Source organism: Leucoraja erinacea, chromosome 9 (assembly GCF_028641065.1).
Source record: "Leucoraja erinacea ecotype New England chromosome 9, Leri_hhj_1, whole genome shotgun sequence".
Taxonomy (NCBI): domain Eukaryota; kingdom Metazoa; phylum Chordata; class Chondrichthyes; order Rajiformes; family Rajidae; genus Leucoraja; species Leucoraja erinaceus.
Window position 1 is genome coordinate 28,492,255 of NC_073385.1, and position 23,600 is coordinate 28,515,854.

Genomic DNA, 23,600 nt, shown 5'->3' on the forward strand with positions numbered 1-23,600 from the left:
TATTTTCTATTTGATCCATTCAGTAGGTCAGGGGTGGTCATTGAGACTTACAAAGGTGGTCTGGAACACGAGGTTACGAGAATCATTCTGACAAAGTCTGATCTGGTCTCTGGGTGGCTACAAACCACAACTGAATAGATTGCTTTTCTTGAGTCAACTATAGGTGTTTTTTCTTTTCCAAAGCCACTGTGAAACTAGATTCTTGGGGCTATGTTTCTTACTTACTTTCCACATGTAAAATATGAACATCTTGAAATGGTTCCCCATCGCCGATTTTATGAAATTATCAGGGGTAATGGAGAGAAGGCAGGAGAATGGAGCTGAGAGGGATAGATCAGCCATGCTTGAATGGCAGAGTAGACTTCATGGGCCAGATGGCCTAATTCTACTCCTATAATTTCTGAAAATGTCATATTACAGTCATCCCCAGAGTCATAATGCACCAACAGAAGGTATAAATAGCAGATGACAATAATCAAAAGCTTGTATCAAATTGATTATAAAACTGGAGACACACAAAACTGCAGATGCTGGAATCTCGTGCAAAACACGAAGTGCTGGAATAATTCAACAGGGAACTGAGAGACTAAAAAACAAAATGCTGGAAGAACCAAATGTATTTGCTTGGCAAAGGTCTCTTTTCCTGAACACACCCAACTTCATTGCAGCTGCATGTTGTTCAAAGATGAAAAGCTTTGAAATAATGATGCATTATCTTTCTCTCTGTATTAAAAGTTTTTTCAAATAAATAAAAACATGCATTCTGCTTTCAAACTTTGTTCGGCACGGACTAGAAGGGTCGAGATGGCCTGTTTCCGTGCTGTAATTGTTATATGGTTATTATATGCACAGATAATCTGATCAGCCATATACAGATTTTAGTAACCAATGCCTTTTAATTAAATACCCCCCCACCACATAAATGTATGTATATGCAAGGAGCAGATGCTGTGTGAGGCTATACAAAAAGTTTTCTATACAAATGCATATACTGTGCTGTTATCATTCTAAACATTGACAATTAAAGCTTTCAGCTTTCTAAGGATTTTTGTAGAATCTATAAAGTATAACTATTTCATAACTTATATGTCAATTATGTAAAAAAAGTCTTGTAGGATAAGTGTTCAGTTTGCAACCTCACACTGAAAATACATTCAATCACTATGTTCTTCACTCCAGACTTGGTAATTCAAAATCAGTCTGCTTTAACAGTGATGGAAGACACAAAATGCTGGAGTAACTCAGCGGGACAGGCAGCATCTCCAGACCAAAGGAACGGGTCCAAAGGTGGGGTCTCGGCCCAAAACATCACCCATTCCTTCTCTCCAGAGATGCTGCCTGTCCCGCTGAGTTACTCCAGCATTTTGTGTCTACCTTCGATTTAAACCAGCATCTGCAGTTGTTTCCTTAACAGTGATGGAGCCAGGAACCAGATAAAGATACACAGGTTCCTTAATGGATTTGCATGTTTTGGCAGCACATAAGGCTGACCACACGCCTTTCATCCAGGAAATTGGACAGGATGCTTTCAAACTTTTACCAAGCTTTACTACCCATTAAAAATTGTTCAAAGTTTTTGCATAGATGCTCAAGACCTTAGTTGACGGCTATTAATGAGGAGAGGATGTGGGCCACCAGGACTGATCTGGAGAGTTTTTGCAATATTTAGTGACTAACCCAAGGTTCAGCTGCAACTTACTTTTATTTTCACATCGTCTTCTGTGGAATATCGCTGCTTATCTAACCAGATAACCGTAAGCGAAACTTCATTTTAAACAAACAGTGAAAGGAACATGTTAAATAAAAGATTTCACTTTTATTTAAAATAAATGCATTTATACATAGTTTTGAAAACAAACATTAGGCTTCACTGTTTAGGATGTTGGTGGCACAATGTCAGCGAGTTGCTACAATTGAACATGATAAAATTAATCAAGATTCAAAAATTAATTCATTTCATTGAATAATTTTTTTACTGTTAGCTATGCCTGTAAAACACATCCAAACATAATACATTGTAAGCACATTAACTGATGTGATGCTGTAGTCTAAAAACTGTACAATTATATAAAACTTGTTTTTACATTAGTTACATGGAAAAAAATGTCTTAATATAGCATCTGTATGGCTGATTCCGAGGTTTTCTTTACGAAACAGATTGGTGATAAGGGATCTTTCAAGGTCACTTCCCACATGTGGTGAGCATGCCATGCCCAAATCTGCAGTAGGTTTGTTTGGTAGCTAGATACTAAGAGGTGCTCCTGTTAGTGCACATACAGTGTTAACTGATCTGATAACTAAAACAAAAACAAAAGTCATGATAAAAGGTTACAGTACACGGCGCTTATTGGAATAAGCAATATATGTGAGTAACAGAACTCATCTAAAAAAGACCTTTACGATGGCTGAATCACATCTTTTGAAGGCATCCACTGTCACATCCACCCACTTGTAAGCTTAAAGAACATATCTTCATCCAAGCTCTCATTCTGATCTTTAGCCCGCGTCGATAGGAAGATGTAACCGCCGATGAACTCGTGAACGACCTTGCAGTCGATGTCACCACAGATAAACGAAAGCCGAACTTCATCAGCAAACTCAACAGTCACCTAAGCAGAGTGCAGAAGTGCAATGCAATTTTAACAAACATTCTTGCAAACATTTCATGTACAATAAGGTTTCTGCAAAATTAAAGATATCTACTTTGCAATTACTTTTGATCAACGACATCTGCATTATCCACATTTATTATGGTGATCATTAATGCTGTGAGTTTTCTAATTTATTTCTAAAATGACAAGTAAAGATGCAGCTAGAAAGAAACAAGTTATCGCTGTAGTAGCAGAATTAGGTCATTCAGCCCATCGAGTCTACTCTGGCTGTTCAATCTTGTATAATCTATCTTTCCCTCTCAACCCCATTCTCTTGCCTTCTCCCCATAACCCCTGACACCCATACTAATCAGGAATCTGTCAATCTGCGCCTTAAAAATCCCCAATAACCAGGCTTCCACAGCCACCTGTGGCAATGAATTCCACAGATTCACCAACCTCGGACTAAAGAAATTCCTCCATCTCCTTTTGTCATTTTACTCTGAGGCTGTGGCCTCTGAGCCTAGACTCTCCCACTGGTAGAAACATCTGAACAAGCACATCTAATTAAAATTAGGACACAAGGAACTGCGGATGCTGGTATCTTGAGCAAACACAAAGCATGGGGGTAACTCAGCTGTCAGGCAGCATGTGTGGAGGGAATGGATAGGTGACGTTTCTGGTTGAGAGCCTCCAAAGATGCTGCCTGGCCCGCTGAGATAATCTGGCACTTTGTGTTTTGCTCTAATTAAAACTGTTTGTCACAAGACTTGCATTGTGTACACTGTATTTTGGAAAGTTATCATTTAAGGTCATGGGAAATTACTGAAGAAAGACAGATGTTATACACAGGAGGAAATAATTGTGGTTTTGTCCTTGTACAAGATGCTGTTCATATTCTATAATAACCTCCAAACAAAAGCTGAAACTATTAGTTGTGATTTTCGTACGTGAAAGCATTTCAAATGCAGAGACAGATTCAACATGCTTGATAACTTGTTCGGATGTGGAACTGGAATATTCAACTGGAATTTAAATGCCATTCAGCCTGCCTCATCTTATTTACCATCAATGTGGCATCCACAGTATAAAATTCAATCCTCCCTCAGAGCTAAACCCTTTTTAGCCGAATGCTCTCCAGTAATTATATTTTTACTGTAAAGAAACCAGAACTGCAGAGTACTCTAACTTTCAAGAGTCAAGTGTGTTTTATTGTCATATGTCCCAGATAGAACAATGAAATTCTTGCTTGATGCAGCATCACAGAATATGTAAACATAGTACATAACGGGAGAAATAATCCAAGTTTTTGCAAGTATCTTGCCTGCACTCCAAGCACAAATTCTCTCCTTTATCATTAAGTGTTTTGAAAGATTTTGATTTACCAATAACATTTTCCGGGCCCTCACAATTCCCTGCTTGAGTTCTTTCCTGCTTTCTTTATATTCGTCAAAGATCCTGAACCTCAAGTATATGCTTCCTGATTTTTTTGACCACATTTACAACCTCTTTGGTCATCCAGAATCCCCTTTCTTTGCCACCCTTTTCCATCCTCTTTCCTGGAACATGCTGGTCTTGAACTCTGGTCAACTTTAAACAACTCTCGCATGTCAGATATGGACGCCCAATAACAGCTGCTCCAAATTTACACTTCCTAGCTCCTGCCTAATAATGTTGTAATTTGCCTTCCCCCAATTTAATAACTCCCCCCCAAGGTCCAGACATCCTTATTCATGACTATCTTAGTGAGTTGTGATCAATATTCCCAAAAAGCTCTTCCATTGAAACAGCGGTCACCTTGCCAGGCTCTTTTCCCAACAAAAGGTCCAGTTTGGTCCCTCCTCAAATTAGACTATCCATACACTGTTTCGGAAAACACTCTTGGATTCTTACAAATTCTGCACGGTCTAAACCTTTGGCACCAAGCAACTCCCAGTCAATATTGGGGAAGTTAAAGTCACCCACTAAGACAACACTGTTGCATTGATATCTTTCAATATTCAGTCTGCAAATCTGTTCCTGTATCTACTGCTGGTTATTCCGAGGCCTATAGTACATCCCCATCAGATTGATTGCACCGTTCTTATTTTTGAACTCTACCCATATCGCCATATGAACCCTCAAGTATGTCCTCTCTGGGTGCCACTGCTACAGTCTCCTTGTAGTGGAGCAACTCCTCTACCTTTCTCCCCAGCACATCTAAAACTTCAAGGGCGGCATGGTGGCGCAGAGGTAGAGTTGCTGCTTTACAGCACCAGAGACCCAGGTTCGATCCCGACTACGGGTGCCGTCTGTTCGGAGTTTGTATGTTCTTCCCATGACCTCGTGGATTTTTTCTCCTCCCACACTCCAAAGACGTACAGGTTTGTAGGTTAATTGGCTTCGGTAAAATTGTAAATAGCCCCTAGTGTGTAGGATCGTGCTAGCGTACGTGGATTGCAGGTCAGTGCGGACTTGGGTGGGCTGAAGGGCCCATTTCTGCGCTGTATCACAAAACTAAACCAAATCAAAACCACTGGAACCCTGTTGTGTTTTGCATTTTTCTAGAAGAACCACCCAGCTTTAACCTCCAAATCACAGCTAATGAAAGGAGGATATTCCACATGCATTCGCAAATCATATTATCCAGCTATTCTGGTATCCTCAGAGATCTGCGTAAAAGGTCTCCCCTGTTCCTCCACAATTCAGTATCCTACTGTTTATTGTTTATAGCCTTGCCCTGTCCTTGGGTTGAACTTTATTTGCCACTTCTGTGCCCACCTGCCCCATCCATCAGCCAGCTTAATCAAAGACCTGTCTGTCCCACCCTGGTCCCATCCGGCAGAAGGCACAGAAGCTTGAACACGCGCACCACCAGACTCAGGAATGGCTTCTTCCCCTCTGTTATTAGGCTTCAGAATGGCCCTTCGATAAGCTAGGGTACTACTGATTCATGTCTACATCATTGTGGACATTGGACTTTGTCTATAGAACTGATGCGCTACAATGCTGAGAACTATATTCTGCACTCTATCTTCCCCTTTGGTTTACCTATTGCACTTGCGCTTGGTTTGATTGTACATTTTGGTATAGTATTATCTGATCAAATTGGATAGCACGCAAACCAAAAGTTTTCAATGTAACCTCAACCTCCCGACCTCACTATTAAACACAACCACAACTTTTTCCTCACACACACACAGGACCAGCGAAAGTCTAAATCATTGGTATAATGGAATATTGATTCAAGCCCCAGCAGCTGATGAAAATAATCCTCCAACACCCACCAGGCACTAACATTAAGACCATTTTCATTCCAATTTGTTTGGAATCACATGAATTTTTATTTTACCGACCAGTTTCTCCGTAGTCTTGTTGAGCCCTGGCTAAATCAATAGATGCCGCCGAACATTTTACCCTCATGACACCTGTTCAAACTTCGCACGGCCTTCCCTTAACAAATCCATGCAAATAATCCTCGATTAATTGGGATATTTCTAAATGCCGCTTATCATTGTCAATTTCCTGTTGTAATTTACTCAATGCTAAAAGCATTCTGAGCAGCCTACAATTATTTGGTCTCTACTTTAGAAAGATGTTGCACTACATTTAGTCATAGTACAGCACAGAAACAGGCCCTTGCTTCATTTGCATTTGGCCCGTATTCCTCGAAACCCTTCGTATCCATATATCTGTCCAAATGTTTCATACAAGTCATAAAAACCTTTAAAAAAGATAATCAGTATTACTTTTTTTTAATGTTCTTATCAGCTTGTGATAGTGGTCTTGCTGACTCTTCTGGGTTGACTGATGTTAAGATCATTTTTTATATCCTCAATCCTTGCTCTCAGAGTCAGCAAGTCCAAGGAGCTGATTGTGGACTTTAGAAACGGAAGGCAGAGGACGCAAAAACCTGTCTTCTTTGATGGGACAGTGCTGGAGCAAGTTAACCACTTCAAGATCCTCGGCGTGCATGTCTCTGAAGATCTGCCCTGGACCCAGCACATTGATGCAATCAAAGAAAACCCATCAACGCCTCATTTTCATCAAAGATTGAGGAGATTTGATAAGTGGATGAATGTCTCTAGGTGTACCGTCGAGAGCATATTGACTGGTAGCATCACGGCCTGGTCATTAACTCAAAAGACCAGGAATGACGGAGTTTACAAGAAGAGGGTGGATATTGCCTGATCTATTATGGGTACCCCACCATCGAAGGGATCTATACGAGGTGCTGCCTCAAAAAGGCAGCCGGCGTCATCAAGGATCCACACCTTCCTGGTCACGCTCTCATTCCACTCCAGGAAGATGGTGCACAAGTCAGAAAACCAGGCCCTTGAACACTATAAACACCAACTAAACTTCAAACTGCCTTGGTTGCACTAGGAACATCAGTCAGCCTTTTGTTGTATTTTCCGCTAATATTGTTTTTTTAATTAAAATTTATTGAACTTCTGTTTTTATAGTATATTATGTTTTCTATTGAGTATTGCGTTTACAAACCTTTTGTGCTGCTGCAAGAAATAATTTCATTGTTCTGTTTAGGTACAATTAAACATTCCCGACTTGAAACTACACTTCGCCTGCCCTTATCTACAACATCTGCAACATTCTGCTTTTATGAAGAGAAAGTCAATTTAAAAATGTGACATACACTAAAATATTGAAACTTGGATTTTGTTATTTGCACATATCAATTCTAACTTACTCATATGATGTCTCACACTGCAGACAATGATCTGAAGTTAAAAATCCTTTGATAACATTTAAATATCATCTTAATGATTCAGGACATTTTATAATTACCATTTTGATCTCCCAATTTACATTCCACTGTTTCATGTTGCTGAATCTCCATGTCTTGATTGCATCCCCAGTGCTTGAATCCATCCTGATCAACCGATTGTAGGCTATGCCAATCAGATCGTCTTTCTTACTTCCTTGAAACCTAAAATGCAACAAAAATGCAAAATATCATTTTAAAGGGCCGCTTGGTTGCACAGCAAGCACTATTAAAGTAATTCAACAACAAAGTATAAAAAGCTGTACTTCTCTGATAATCACTGACAAGCAACCACTTCACAAATATTCCACCACTTGCCACATCTTCCCATCTCCTCCCGTCTGCTTTCCGCAGAGACCGCTCCCTCCATAACTCCCTGGTCAATTTGTCCCTTCCCACCCGAACCACCCCCACTCCGGGCACCTTCCCACGCAACCGTAGGAAATGCTACACTTGTTGCTTTACCTCCCCCCATGACTCCAAGGACCCAAGCAGTCTTTCCAGGTGCGGCAGAGGTTCACCTGCACTTCCTCCAACCTCATCTATTGCATCCACTGTTCTAGATGTCAGCTGCTCTACATCGGTGAGACCAAGCATAGGCTTGGCGATCGCTTCGCCGAACACCTCCACTCGGTTTACAATAACCAACCTGATCTCCTGGTGGCTCAGTACTTGTCCTGGACCTCCTCCATGGCCAGATTGAGGACCAACATAAATTGGAGGAGCAGCACCTCATATTTCGCTTGGGCAGTTTGCACCGCAGCGGTATGAACATTGACTTCTCTAATTTCAGGTAGTCCCCGATTTCTCCTTCCCTTCTCAGCTCTTCCTCAGCCCACTGGCTCCACCTCTTCCTTTCTTCTTCCCGACCCCCCCCCCCTCCCCCCTCACATCAGGGGTTCGACCTGAAACGTTGCCTATTTCCTTCGCTACATAGGTGCTGCCTCACCCGCTGAGTTTCTCCAGCATTTTTGTCTACCTTCACAAATATTAGATTTATTTTCAAAAATCAATGACACCAGTACTTTTTTTTTTAAAATGACAAAATGGTGCTGGCCAAATATTATTTGTTACTTTTAAAGGAGAATCCTGGCTCAAAATGCTGCCTATCCGTGTTCTCCAGAGGTGCTGCCTAATGCGCTGAGTTACTCCAATATGTTCTGTTTTTGTGAAGCAGCATTTGCAGATCATTCTGCCTACATGTCTGTGATCATGGGCTGAGACAGAACAAGGTACCACAATCCCCGCCTGATCTAGCAGCCTTATTCCGTTACACAATTTTAAATACAGAATTTGTGAGACGTTTTTTTGGCATGTAATGTTGCTTCAAGGAGATGCTCGGTAGTCAGCTGTGAATGCAGATACTCCAATCGCCTTGTCTGTAAAGGAATGTAAGCTAGGAGCAGATTCTCAGATGCAAGCTGCAATATTCCAAGAAACATTCCCCATGGTCGATCTTTACCAAACATGGTAACATAGTGAGTGGCAGCAATTACTGTATTCAAACTAAAGCTTAATTTTCTGGAGAATTTCCAGAGGATACATCCATCAAAAGTATTTTGTTTTTTTCCCCTTCTGGCTTCATTGCTGACCTTCCTACTGAAATTATTTAAAAACACAAATGTTGGCTGGTTAAGTGTTTTCAATTTCAAAAAGGGAGGGATCATATCAAGGTCTCCAGTCTCATCAAACAAGGAAGGAAAGTCACATTTATCCATAGTTAGAGCAAAGATCAATGTTAATGTATTGGTGTGCAAAGCTGAAGAGGCAGAATTCAGCAAGCTCTTAAAATGTCTCTCTCTGTGCCAACCTATGGGTAAATGAACAACCTTCCAGCTATTGGAAATGTAACTTATTTTACACACTGGAGGGTACATAACAGACCCAGTGGACTGATTTCCACTCCAACTTTATCGTTGCTCAGCCCCACTGCACATTTCTATCCCCTCGCCAAAATCCACAAACAGGACTACCCTGGCAGACCCATTGTTTCTGCCTGCTCCTGCCCCAATCAACTCATCACCACATACCATGATTCTATTCTATCCCCCCTTGTCCAGTCCCTACCAACCTTCATCGGAGCCCCCTGCGATCAGCCTGAGGAAGGGTTCTGATCCGAAACGTCAGCTACCGATGTTCTCCAGGGGTGCTGCCTGACCTGCCCTGTTACGTCAGCACTTTGCATCTTTCCACTCTTCTTTTTCCTCCACAGGGAAAGGGGATTAGACATGACAGCTGCAGGTTAACAACTGCTGCCTCCCTGCACCAGAAACCTGGATTTGATCCTGACCTCGGGTGCTGTCTGTGTGGAGTTTGTACGTTCTCCCTGTGACTGCATGGGTATCCTCTAGTTCCCTCCCAAATCCCAAAAGACTGAAGGTTAATTGGCTCTCCTTAAAATCACTCCCAGTGTGTATGAAGTGGAAGCAAAAGTGGGACAACACAGAATTAGTGTGAACAGGCGATCGAGGATTGGCGTAGTTGTGGAGGGCCAAAGGGGGATGTTTCCGTGCTGTATCTTTCAATTAATCAAACAGTAAGGAACACAAGTACATCCCTGTGTCTGGCTCACAGGAAGCAAAAGTGGGCAAATGTTAACTGTTCATCACAGACTGATTCCTGGGATGTCAGGACTGTCTTATGAAGAAAGACTGCTTGGCTTATACTCTCTAGAATTTAGAAGATTGAGAGTCGTTATAGGGCTTACAAAATTCTTAAGGGCAGGAAGATTTTCCGATGTTGGGGAAGTCCAGGACAAGGGGTCACAGCTTAATAAGGGGGAAATCCTTAAAACCGAGATGAGAAGAACTTTTTTCACACAGAGAGTGGTGAATCTCTGGAACTCTCTGCCACAGAGGGTAAGTAAATATTTAAGAGGGAGTTAGATGTGGCCCTTGTGGCTAAGGGGATCAGGGGGTATGGAGAGAAGGCAGGTATGGGATACTGAGTTGGATGATCAGCCATGATCATATTGAATGGCGGTGCAGGCTCGAAGGGCCGAATGGCCTACTCCTGCACCTAATTTCTATGTTTCTATCTTACATAGATTGTGCCCACCCAAACTACTATGCCCATTATTTTCTTCTTTTATTCTAGATTTCCAACAGAAATACAAAAAGCAGTTATCTGCTTTTGTAATGTAATGTAATACCACCTTGTCACACACCATCATCACCTTGTGAAATGTAATACTGCAAGATCTGATGGGAAGGGCGCTTATCGTCGTGATATCCGATGGCTGTGTAGAAAACTTTGCTTTGTGATAACTAGGGTTCAGGATCATGAAAGTGGAAGAGGTGGGTGGAAGAAAGTGGAAGAGCTGCTCTTGTGGTGTGGTGTCAATCAGGAATAAGAAAAAGGAGAGGAATCCTGCAGAATATTCATTCCTAATAACAACATAGCTTTCTTTTCATTGTATTTTTTTAATTCACCCTAATGTGAGAGGGATGTGGGAGTTTGTTTGCCACCCGACACAGGAACATCTTTCTCCCCCCGCTCTTACTAGACCACTGAATGGTTCCCCCATAAACTAGATACAGCCCTGATCTTCCAAACCTACCTCAATGCAGACATTGGCCATTTTCTCTGGAACTGTTAAGCCCCTATCCCACTGTACAAGGTAATTCAAGAGTTCTGCCGAGTTTTCCCCTGATTCCAACTTGGAGAATGTCCGCAGCGGGTCCGTAGGAGTTCGTGGATGTCTCGTAGCGGCTCGGTATGAGGAAAAAGTAACCATTTTTTTCATCACGAGTATTTATTTACTTGTGGATTTTTTTTTGCAGGGATGAAAAAACGTCACGAGTTTACCGGATTTCCCGAGTACTTACCGTTAGCATTGCGAGCCACTACGAGACATCCACAAACTCCTATGGACCCGCTACGGACATTCACCGAGTTCGAATCAGGGAAAACTCGGGAGAACTCTTGAATTACCTCGTACAGTGGGATAGGGGCTTTAAGTTACAATGACGAGAAATTAGGTTCTGCATCCTGGTATCGTTCCCCTTTGCTCTACCCATTTGTACTTGCATTTGGCCTGATTGTATTCATGTATTGTATTAATTGATTTGATTAAATAGCACGCAAACAAAAGCTTTTCACTGTACCTCAGTACATGTGACAATAAAAACCTAAACCTATGGCAAGTCATGTCCAAATCGCCTTCAGCGAAACATGGTCCACAAATATAAGACTTTAAGAAATTTGTGTAAACAAATAAAAAGTCCTTTACGATAGATTTATAGCCCACTTTAGAGAAAGGACAGGATTACTGTTGATATATTGGTTGAATGTTCATTTTAGTACACACAGGGAAACAGACACAGAACCACATTTAAAAATCAATCACATAGTAACTTTATGCAGCTGCTGAAGAAAGTAAGTGGTTGTGCTTCACCTTCAAGATTCGGTACTTATTTAATGCCTACAAAAAATTGCAAAGAGCATACAAAATTTCTGCTGAGGCAATTGTGAATAAACAAAATAGCTGTTCGATTGTTACCTCGAAATGAAATGAGTGATGCCAAACTCAGGCAAGGATTGCCAAGCCTGAATAAACCTCATCTTTGCTTCTATGAGGCTCATCTGAGCTACATTCTGATGGGCCTCAAGGATTCTGGCAGAGATCTGAAAAAGAATGAAGTTATAATAACAATAATAACAAAAAACTTTTTTTCCACAGCAGTGCCAAGGAAGTGTTATCAGAAGAGCAGTCAACAGTAACAGAAACCAAAATGAGAGAATGGCAAAGACCTGCGTCGAGGTTAAGAACGTAGACATGTTCAGGACTGGAAAGTTAGTTTTTGTTTGTTAAAAAAAAAACATTTAGCTCCATAAAAAACTTCCACTGTCACACAATCAACCAAATAGGCAGCTGTATATTCCTGTCGACAGTCTTTCATTTATGCTGAAGGTCTTTAACCTCAAGATTCATTGCATGGACCTTCAATGTTAAAAAAGTGAGCAGAGCTTAGTTTGAACTCTCCGGTGTCAGATTTCATTAAGACTGCATTATTCTCATGTACTGATTGTTCTTTGTCTATAAGTTTCGATTCAGTGGAGGTTTTCACTTCAGCATTAACATTTAACAATTCTGACACACATGGCAGCCCACACATATAAACACACACACACACACACACAAACAACATTCTTCCCATCACAGGGACTGAACCAACCACTTACCAAGTCCCTTACATAGCCTGGCTGAAGAGGGCAGCATGAAGAGGGCAAAGGAAGTTGAAAGAAAATGCAGTAAGAATAAGGTTAAAAGCAGCACACAAACAGCTTTCCACACCCATCCATCTGCCTCCCACCACTCAAAGCAAATCCCCAGAGCAATTAAATACATTACTCATATCCAACTAGATATACATGCAACTTTATAAACAAAATATTGTTAACTATGCAAGTGATCTACTGGATAAATATTATGAGCACCAAAATCACCCTGTTACCACTAATTACCAAGGAAATGGTATTCTGTGTTTGAGAAAATATCATAGACTCACCACATACTAAAAGTCCGCTATAAGATTTATATACCGTTCTATACAGATTGTGGAGAAAAAGAGAACAAAATGCTTTCTAAAAGTTGTGCATACCCATGAAAAACATTTCTGATTACCATTCTGTATTGAGATTACAGTTTTGTTTGATCCTCCTCAATACAAGATATTTTGCACATTATAGACATCAATGTTGTAATCGAAAATGTCTGATCAATGTATCATGTTTCATCATGAGATAGAGAGGTTAGTTAGGGCCGTTCAAATCAAGCTGCAGGCCATAATTGTAAAAGATATGACAGAGATATTAAACATTCATATGGAATATGTCAGTAGCAATAATATTGGCATTTAAGGAAAATACATTATAGATAAATTAGGGGCAGAAATAAGTGGACTAATAAAGCACACAGGACTACAGATGCCTGAGAGAGATACGTGTACACATTATGCTTTTGGAAGTAGAAATGGCAGAGAATTAAATCAAAATGTCCAATTCCTTGGAAATAAGCAAAATGTATTTGGACTGGAATAGCCAATAAAGTTCCCTTTTCAAGAGGAAAAGATTTGAACATCAAAATGAAGTAAACCAGGCAACAAATACTAGTTGTGGGAAGACATTTTAAAAGAGATAATAACTACTAGAAATGGTTAGCAGAAATATGCACAATTGTTCAAAGAAATGAGCAACGGTTTGTTCGGAAGAAAAAAATCATGAAGGAACATAGCACACATGAAAAATGGGTAAAACATTTATTGATTTAGTTTTAAATACATCTTATGTAATCAAAACTTCAAGGGAACATTGGGGCAGCACTGCTGCACAGCCGATAGAGCCAGAGACTAGTGTTTGATCCTGACCTCAGGTGCTATCTGTGTGGAGTTTGCATGTTCGCCTTGTGACCATGTGGGTTCCTCCAGATGTTCCCGTTTCCTCCCATATTTCAAAGATATGTAGGTCTGGATGTTAATTGGCCTCTATAAATTGCCCCTAGTGCGTAGGTTGTGGATCAGAATGTGGGATAACAGAGAACTAGTATGAAGGGTTGGCGTTAACTTGGTGAAGGGCCCGTTTCCATGCTGAATCTTTCAATCAAAGATAGAGGTTCTGGATACATTCAGCAAAAGCATTAGGTCACGAGGAATTCAACACAGGCCCCTCATGATTAAACCAGAAATATGAAATTTAATGTCCAGCAGCACTTTTAGATATTGGGACTGTTTCCACAGGACTTCTTCCACTGGAGTAAGATAAAAAGATTCAATAAACAATGCACTTAATTTACAAAGAGTTTCAGAGCAGGAACTTCTCCTAAGAGTGTCAGTTGTGAAGGTCACAAGTTTAACAGTCACTGAAAGAGAGGAGAATAGCTTCATTGTGCTGACGTCATAAAGCATTCCTCCAGAAAGAGTGAGAAGTAGTCAATGTCTCAGGGGAAAATTGGATACATGTTTGTAGCAAAACACAGCAATCGAATCATGAAATACAGAAACAGGCCTTTCAGCCCAAATTATCTTTGCTGACCAAGATGCCCCAACTACAAGTATGAGATTTCTCTGCGGACCCGTGGATTTTGAAATTCGTTAAAAAAACCTAAATCTCTATAAATGGCTTTCTGTGTGACAGTGGGGGCGGGACTGATGATCGAGGCCGCCAGTTGGACGAGCGGGACGTCGGTCCGCAGGCGGGGACACACGGACATGCTGATTCAGCGCGATGAGGGAGGCGTCGGTCAGAGGCGAAAGTAGGGGGGGTGGGTTGAGGATAGAGAGTGGTGATTGGAGGAGGGGGGCGGGACAAGGCGAGGCCTGATGCAGCGAGCCGGGAGCGCAGTTAGCGGTGGCCCCAGGGGAGGGCAGCGAGAGAGTGGGCACTGGGCTGGGAAAGGCTGCAGGGCCGGGGACTTGTCGCTGTCAATCAGCATTTTAAGGCTAGTAGAGGGAGTGTGTGTGAGCCCTGGTGAGCAGAGGGGGGAGTCTCTGAGAGAGTGAGTAAAGGTGAAGGGACGTCCCTGTGAGTATGAGCAGTGAGGGGGTCCCTGTGGGTGTGAGTGGGGAAGACCCAGCGAGGAGTTAAGGGTAAACAGGCAAGAAAACTGTGTCATTTCAAGGTACCATTATCAAACAAAATCTGCATAAATGGACCTCCATCTCTCTTCCTTTTTTCTGCTTTGTCCCGTCTCATGCCTGCATCGAAGCAAGTCCCATTTGCCTGCATTTGCCCCACATTCCTCAAAACCTCTATCCATGTACCTGTCCACATGTCTTTTAAATGGTATTACTGTATTTGCCTCAACTTCTTCCTCTGGCAGCTTGTCCAATATGCCCACCACCCTCTGAGTGAAAACCTTTCTCCTCAGGTTCCTGCATGATCATTACTGGTCAAGGCACATCCCTTGCTAAAACTAACATCTATACTTTATTATCAGGTGACAATCAGCCATTTAGGTATTTATCTCCTGGGGAGCCTCATACTTTGCAAATTTGGGAGTTAATCTAAAACGCAGCCGTCAATATCATACTGCACCAATCTCCATTCTACCATTGCCCCCTTTCCCACTGACTCACAGTCCAGTAATGCCTTCATCTTAAATATTTCACACCATTTAACAAAGCCTTCAATGGCATCCCCTTTATTTTTGCTTTATACCCATCCCACCTCCTTCCTCCTTCTCCTCTCCAAAGATCTCTACCTTCCTCCTCCCTGCCCATTCACTGCATTGGGCTGCAACTTATGGTCGTGCTTTAGACAATAGGTGCAGGGGTAGGCCATTTGGCCCTTCGAACCAACAACGCCATTCAATGTGATCATGGCTGATCATCCCCAATCAGTACCCCATTCCTTCCTTCTCCCCATATCCACTGACTCCGCTATTTTTAAGAGCCCCATCTAGCTCTCTCTTGAAAGCATCCAGAGAACCTGCCTCCATCACCCGAGGCAGAGAATTCCACAGACTTACCACTCTCTGTGAGAAAAAGTGTTTCCTCGTCTCCGTTCTAAATGGTTTACTCCTTATTCTTAAACTGTGGCCCCTGGTTCTGGACTCCAACATCGGGAACATGTTTCCTGCCTCTAGCATGTCCAAACCCTTAACAATCTTTTATGTTTCAATGAGATGCCCTCTCATCCTTCTAAGCGCCAGAGTGTACAAGCCCAGCTGCTCCATTCTCTCAGCATATGACAGTCCCACCATCCCAGGAATTAACCTTGTAAAGCTACGCTGCACTCCCTCAATAGCAATTGTAATTGTAATTGTAATTGTAAATCTTTATTGTCATTTCCTGAGTATTCGCATACTCAGAGGAAACAAAAAAAACGTTTCTCGACCAGTGTCCATTCAGTTTTCAAGAATGTCCTTCCTCAAATTAGGGGACCAAAACTACACACAATACTCCAGGGATGGTCTCACAAGGGCTCTGTACAACTGCAGAAGGACCTCTTTGCTCCTATATTCGATTTTTCTTGTTATAAAGGCCAACATGCCATTCGCATTCTTCACTGCCTGCTGTACCTGCATGCTTACTTTCATAGACTGATGTACAAGAACCCCCAGATCCCGTTGTACTTCCCCTTTTCCCAACTTGACGCCATTTAGATAGTAATCTGCCTTCCTGTTTTTGCTACCAAAGTGGATAACCTCACATTTATCCACATTAAACTTCATCTGCCATGCATCTGCCCACTCCCCCAACCTGTCCAAGTCACCCTGCATTCTCATAGCATCCTCCTCACATAGCATCATCCTCATCATAGCAAAAGGATTTGAGTATGAGAGCAGGGAGGTTCTACTGCAGTTGTTCAGGGTCTTGGTGAGACCACACCTGGAGTATTGCATACAGTTTTGGTCTCCTAATCTGAGGAAAGACATTCTTGCCATAGAGGGAGTACAGAGAAGGTTCACCAGACTGATTCCTGGGATGGCAGGACTTTCATATGAAGAAAGACTGGATAGACTCAGCTTGTACACGCTAGAATTTAGAAGATTGAGGGGGGATCTTATAGAAATTTACAAAATACTTAAGGGGTTGGACAGGCTAGATGCAGGAAGATTATTCCCGATGTTGGGGGAAGTCCAGAACTAGGGGTCACAGTTTAAAGATAAGAGGGAAGTCTTTTAGGACCGAGATGAGAAAATCATTTTTTACACAGAATGGTGAATCTGTGGAATTCTCAGCCACTGAAGGTAGTTGAGGCCAGTTCATTGGCTATATTTAAGAGGGAGTTAGATGTTGCCCTTGTGGCTAAAGGGATCAGGGGGTATGGAGAGAAGGCAGGGATGGGATACTGAGTTGGATGATAGCCATGATCATATTGAATGGCGGTGCAGGCTCGAAGGGCCGAATGGCCTACTCCTGCACCTATTTTCTGTGTTTCACACTGCCACCCAGCTTTGCGTCATCTGCAAATTTGCTAATGTTTCTTTGAATCCCTTCAAAGAATCCCTTCAAATGGAAGGCCTTTCAGAAAACTTTGCCTGAGGAGCTGTTTCACTTTAGGATGCTCCTTAAAACCTACCTCTACAACCATGCTTTAGGGCAGCTTTTGAAATCTCTCTCTCTCTCTCTCTGCAGTTTGGTGTCAGATTTTGTTGGGTAAGGCTTTTGCAAAGCTTGATGGAACATTGTGCAGTGCAGTGTTAAAAGTGCGATATAAATGCAGGTTGTTTAGAGTGGGACAACATTCTATTAAATAGCAGGCACGGAAACAAAAGGTTTGGTGGTTTTCTATCCCTTGCCTCTAATTTAAGACACTAATAATAATTTGGAACTCGGGGCTTGTTAAGCTGCAGCAAGTAGGAATGTCATTGTTATGTCAGTAAATAGGGCAATTAAACACTCTTGACTCTTGAAAATGCAATATTTTCTGTTTAACATGCAGACAAACTTATTCTGAAACTTCGAATACAAAAGCTAAAGAAAAGCCCTCATACATAATATTTAATACTTTAATCTTCACAATAGTCCAAAAACTCCCTGAGTTGCAAACTGAAAAGCAACTGATGGTCTTTTTTCACAGCAGGAGGAGCTCTGTCGGGACCAAGAAAGGAAAACTTTGTAAACTGGAACAAATGTGGAAATATTGAACAGTAAGTTTTGCCTCAAATTTTATGAAAGCCTTCAGTGTACTGCAGCAATGCTGAACGTTGACTCCTGTGACACGAGCTGAATTTAACTGGCTCCATTTCTTGTGTCAGCAGTGAGCATTGTAGAAATGTTCCAAGCGGGGCCACCATGCCTTCTATAACTCTGGGCCCAACACCCAGCAAAGTTCACCAATCCCTCTCCCCCACTCCCATTTCTTTTTCATTCTCTCTCAAATTGCCAATGTTTTACACTGTGGCAATCCATATTTTTTAAGCCTAGTTTAGAGTTACAGCGCGGAAACAGGCCCATTGGCCCACCAAGACCAAGCCGACCAGCGATCCCTGCACATTAACATTATCCTACGCATGCGAGGGACAATGTACAATTATGCCAAGTCAAATAACCTACAAATCTGTCTTTAGAGCATGGGAGGCAACTGGAGATCCTGGAGAAAACCCATGCAAGTCACAGGGAGAACGTACAAACTCTGGTGCAGCTAAGCAACAATAGTCATGATCGAACCCGGGTCTCTGGCGTTGCAAGGCAACAACTCTACCGCTGTGCCACCATGTCGCCCTTAATCGTCCCAACTTATTCCAAACATGCTCTAGAATTGCAGAGAAAAGGTGTCTGCATGCACAAAACTCCACAAGACCTGTACAATTTTACACACTGTCTTCTTTACAACTTTACCCACCCCCTCACCTGTATCCACCCATCACTTGCCATGCTTTGTCTCAATCCCACTTTTTTTTTTCCAATTTTGTCCCCTCTCCTCCATCAGTCTGACGAACGGTCCCAACCCCCAAAACGTCGCCTGTCCATTTCCTCCGCTGATGCTGCCTGACCCGCTGAGTTCCTCCAGCAGTTTGTGTTCTACTCAAGATTCCAGTATCAGCAGTTCCTTCCATCTATTTTTTTTCCTTGGTCTTCTTCTTGTGCGGCCCAACCACATCCTATCATATTCAGCTGCTTTTGCGCATCTTTACAGGGGCTGTGGGACCTCAAGCTCATTTAGACACTGACCAATATGAACATGGAAATTGGATTAGACAATTGTCCTGAACCAGTTCAGCTATTTAGAGTCATGGAGAATCCTAGAGCACGGAAACAGACCCTTCTGTCCAACTCGTCCATATTGACCAAGATGCCCCATCTAAGCAAGTCTTATTTGGCCGCGTTTCACCTAACAGAGTCACAGAATCATACAGCACAGAAACAGGCCTCTAACGAGGCCGTTCTCATCTTGTCTCATGTACCCAGTTATGCCCAGTGTTCACTGACATGAAAATCTATGATTTTAAATTGACAAGTGCCATTTGTAGAACTGGCTTAAACCTCTGTTACACTTAAGGGCCTGTCCCACTGTGGGGATCTAATTTGCGAGTTTAGAAGAGTTTGTGCTCGACTCAAACTCGCAGCATGGTCGACACGTGGTCCTAGGAGGTCACTGTTACTCTCCTTCATGCTCGAGAGAAGTTCCCGCATACTCACGGCCTCAGTTTGGTCGAGGAAAAATTTTCAGCGTGCTGAAAATGTTTCTGCGAATAAACGTTGGTTGACATGGTTCTTTTGAACTCATAGTGCAATGGTAGTGGGGTCGCTATGTAGTTATATGCAGTTGAGGTAGCCGTAGGCAATCTCCTTTGCTAACCGGGCATTTTTATTGGCTCATTAGAAATTTCAGAACCAAGGAAAACCGACAGATTATGTTAAATGCCCGTTAAACTTTATTAAAAGTTGTCTGGCTTCTTAAAAGTGTCTCTACTCTTTCTTCCCCCCTTCTTCCCCTCCCTTCCTGCTCTCTAAAGGACTTACTGTACACTGTGCCAGTCGTCTTTTACCTTCCTGTTCATCGCAGGTATGACAGCGCTCCCCCGCTTTCCCTGGCCCCCACCTTTGCGATATGTGTGTGTGTGTGTGTGTGTGTGTGTGTGTGTGTGTGTGTGTGTGTGTGTGTGTGCGCTGACGGTCGATCCGGCTCGAGGTTTGTCAGGCGAATGCCCTCGAGCTTGAAGGTCGAAGACAGTTGCTGAAAAAGTTGCGGTAGTGGGACAGGCCCTTTAGCATCCAGAAGTTCCTCCTAACATCCCTTGGGTTTAAACATTTGATTACAAATGTTTATAGGGGCTAGAATGCTTACAATTGCATAATGTTGAGCACTGGACTTAAACATATCAGAGCAAGCTCTGAAGGGACATCCCGAGCACTGCAGTGCAACAACTCAAGCTATTGAATGAAAAAGCTCATTTAAAATTATATCACAGTAGTTTTAGTGTTAAGCAGAATTTTCCTTCCTATGTCCCGTCCCGTGCCCCCACCCCTACAGTAAAGGACTTCAGCCAACAGGAAACAAATTGTTAAGCGGACAGTAGAAACAGCCTTGAAACATGAATCATTCTTCCCTGTTCAAAAATGCCAGCGCAGTGAACTTTTATACAGAGCCAAACTAGAAAATCATTTCTGGAATTCTCCATCTAATTGCTTGCATTTGGAACATTTTATATATATATATATATACATATACTAGCCATTTTTTCAAGGGAATGACAGCACATCAAAACATATTTTTTTACCTTTAAGAGAGTAAAAAAAAGAACAAAAAATCTAAATAAATGAGCATTCTACTCTATTGCATGTTATAAGAAGAAACTGCAGTTATTAATCTCTCCACAGTGTTTAATCCGGTAGTTATTGAGAATCTGAAACTAATTGTGCTGTATAGTAAGCCTGTGCTTTAATCAGCTAATTCTCAACCCAGTTTGCTCCAGTTTGAAAAATCCTGTTCTTAATTATGATTTAGAATATCTTCGGAAACTTAAACTTTTCTCCAAAAACTTGGACACACATTTCTGATTCATTCACCTAGGTTTCTAAGCAAACATTATGAATGGTGAGAAGGGCAAAATTTAAAGGAGATGTGTGAGGCACGTTTTGTTTTGCACAGAGAAGGGTGGTGAGTATCTGAAAGATGCTGCTAGGGGTAGCTGCAGAGGGAGATATGATAGTGGTATTTAAGAGACTTTTGGATAGGCACATGGACACCCAAGGAATGGAGGGATATGGATTATGTGCAGGCAGGTCCCAGACCAACTCGTACCTGCCTGCACATAATCCATATCCCTCCATTCCTTGGGTATTCATGTTCGGCAAAAGGCAATGTGGGACGAAGAGGTAGTTTTGCTGTTGCATTGTTTTATGTTCTAAAGTAGATAGTGGCCACAAGAGAAATACATGTGGGATGGTTCTTGTCATGTACTGCCAGGGCATTGACATTCTTTTAAAACTTGAATAATGACCATGTGGAATTCATTGCCACAGAAGGCGGTGGAGGCCAGGTCAATAGATATTTTTTAAGGCAGAGATAGATTTCTTGATTAGTATGGGTATCACAGGTTATGGGGAGAAGGCACGTGAATGGGGTTATGAGGGAGAGATAGATCAGCCAAGAATGAACTTGATGGGCCGAATGGCCTAATTCGGCTCCTATCAGTTATGAACTTATGAACACGACCTATTACTAGCACACTACGGACATTAACAATCAAGCTTGTCTGACAAGCCAATGAACAGTTTCAATAATTAGTTCCAAACTAAACAGATGATGGAATCATTAAATGCAGAAGGAGCTGGCGAAACATAATTCAATACTGTTGGATTTATCAAAATAGTAAAAAAAAAAAGCTAATTGGGAAAGATACCATGAGAAAACATCACATGGCAAATTTCTCCACATATGTGACACATCTGACAATAGTGGAGTTTCGATTAAAAAAAGCTGGAGGAACTCAGCGGTCAGGCAGCATCTTGGAGAGAATGGACAGAAGGCGTTTCAAATCTGGACCCTTCTTCCATGGAGTTTTGATTGTTCTGTCATCTTCAACTTGATAAATGAAACAAGTATAAAGAATTCTAATGTGAAGGCCGGGATTCATTCAGAAAGTAATTCCACTAAAATGTTCAGTATTTTTTTGGCTAAATTAGCAATATATATTTTTACGATTCATGTCCATGCCTTGATCCTGGGTAGTTTTAGATGGAGTTTAACGTCTCAAAACTACAAGGTGAACAACAGCATCAATGTAATAATTTAATTTAAAAATGTCTCCTGCAATTAGTGAAATACAAATTTCAAACCTTTATCCAAAGAAATGGTGAGTCTGCAAGTGCAATAGGGAAAATTGAAGTCAGGTTTTGGAGACACAAGAGACTGTAGATGTTGGAATCTTGAGCAAAAAACGCCACGGTAATGGGGACAGGAAGATGTGACTGGTGGTGGGATCACATTGAGGCGGGCGGAAAACTCTGAAGATGATGTGTTGGATTCAGAAACTAATGGGTGAAAGGCGAGGGCCAGGCAAACTTGTGCTTTGCTGCTGTTCTGCCTGGGGGAGGGGGAGCGAAAGCAGAACTGTGGGACCAAGAGCAGACATGGGTGAGGGTTCCATCCATAACAGTGCAGGGGGGGATTCACATTTATTGAAGAGGACATCCTGGATGGATCTGAAGTGGAAAACCTCATCTTGGGAATCAGTAGACTTGTAGCCGATGTTAGTTGATAGTCTGTCTCCTGTGATGCCAAGAGAGTGAGAGGGAAAGACCCACACACAGACAGAGACAGACATATACAGATATCCGAGAAATATCAGAGAGATATCAGAGAGACTCCAAGTTGGGGGCAGAATGGCAGTTAGTGGTAAAGTTAATGAAATCAATGAGTTCTGCATGGATGCAGGAGGCAATCACGATACATACATCCATGTAGTGGAGAAAGAGTTGGGGGATGGTGCTGGTGTACGCTTGGAACAAGGAGTTCAACATAACCAATGAAAAAAAACATTGGCATAGCTGGGGCCCAGGTGAGTGCCCATGGCTACACCTTTAACTTGAAAAGTATTAGGAGTCAAAAGAGAAGGTAGACAAAAATGCCAGAGAAACTCTGCGGGTGAGGCAGCACCTATGGAGCGAAGGAAATTGGCGACGTTTCGGGTCGTGACACATCCATAGATGCTGCCTCACCCGCTGAGTTTCTCCAGCATTTTTGTCTACCTTTGATTTTCCAGCATCTGCAGTTCCTTCTTAAACAGGAGTCTAAAGATAAGTTGTTTAGGGCAAGGACAAGTTCTGACAAGTGGGGAGGAGTGTGTTAGTAAAGGGAAACATATTGGGTCTCTGTTCAAGGAAGAAATGGATTGGGGACACTTCAAATTGATTAACTAAACGCACACAAGATCGTCCTCCACTTGGCTGAAGGATGTTTTTTTCTATCCATTCAACCCGTGAAATCTTATGGAATTAAGTATCTTTGAGACATAAGTATGTCCAGCCATTTAGAAGTCACCAATTGGGAACCATCAATTATATTAACCCGTCAGATATAGAGCAGTGGTAACACTGTGTCAACAGATTATGTGATTTCGACCATGACTAAGGAGTAGAATTAGGCCATTAGGCCCATCGAGTCTACGCCACCATTCAATCATGGCTGATCTATTTTCCCCTCTCAAACCCAATCTCCTGCCTTCCCCCCATAACCATTGATACCCGATCTAATCAAGAACCTATCAATCCCTGCTTTAAAAATACCCAATGTCTTAGCCACCACAGTTGTCAATGGCAATAAAATCCAGATTGGCTAAAATGTCTCTTCACCTT

The 23,600-nt window shown here is 42.0% G+C and overlaps 1 protein-coding gene and 1 long non-coding RNA gene across 8 annotated transcripts in view; one reads left to right on the forward strand and one right to left on the reverse strand.

Annotated features, from left to right (window-relative positions):
* Positions 1-2,107: 2,107 nt before the first annotated feature.
* fermt2 (FERM domain containing kindlin 2) overlaps positions 2,108-23,600 on the reverse strand; it is a 119,295-nt gene continuing 97,802 nt past the window's right edge. For 5 of the 7 annotated variants that reach the window (XM_055640426.1, XM_055640431.1, XM_055640428.1 and 2 more), the window contains 4 exons: positions 12,538-12,558; positions 11,855-11,979; positions 7,377-7,518; positions 2,108-2,609 (listed from right to left, as the gene is read on the reverse strand). In XM_055640426.1, the coding sequence (XP_055496401.1) occupies positions 2,436-2,609; positions 7,377-7,518; positions 11,855-11,979; positions 12,538-12,558 (462 nt within the window). In that variant the 3' untranslated portion in view covers positions 2,108-2,435. The remainder of the gene's footprint in view (positions 2,610-7,376; positions 7,519-11,854; positions 11,980-12,537; positions 12,559-23,600) is intronic. The other 2 variants (XM_055640430.1, XM_055640433.1) reach the window with 1 other exon arrangement.
* On the forward strand, positions 16,229-20,982 carry LOC129700172 (uncharacterized). The gene is made up of 3 exons (XR_008723988.1): positions 16,229-17,572; positions 17,878-17,947; positions 20,815-20,982. It is a non-coding gene; the product is annotated as an uncharacterized LOC129700172 (long non-coding RNA).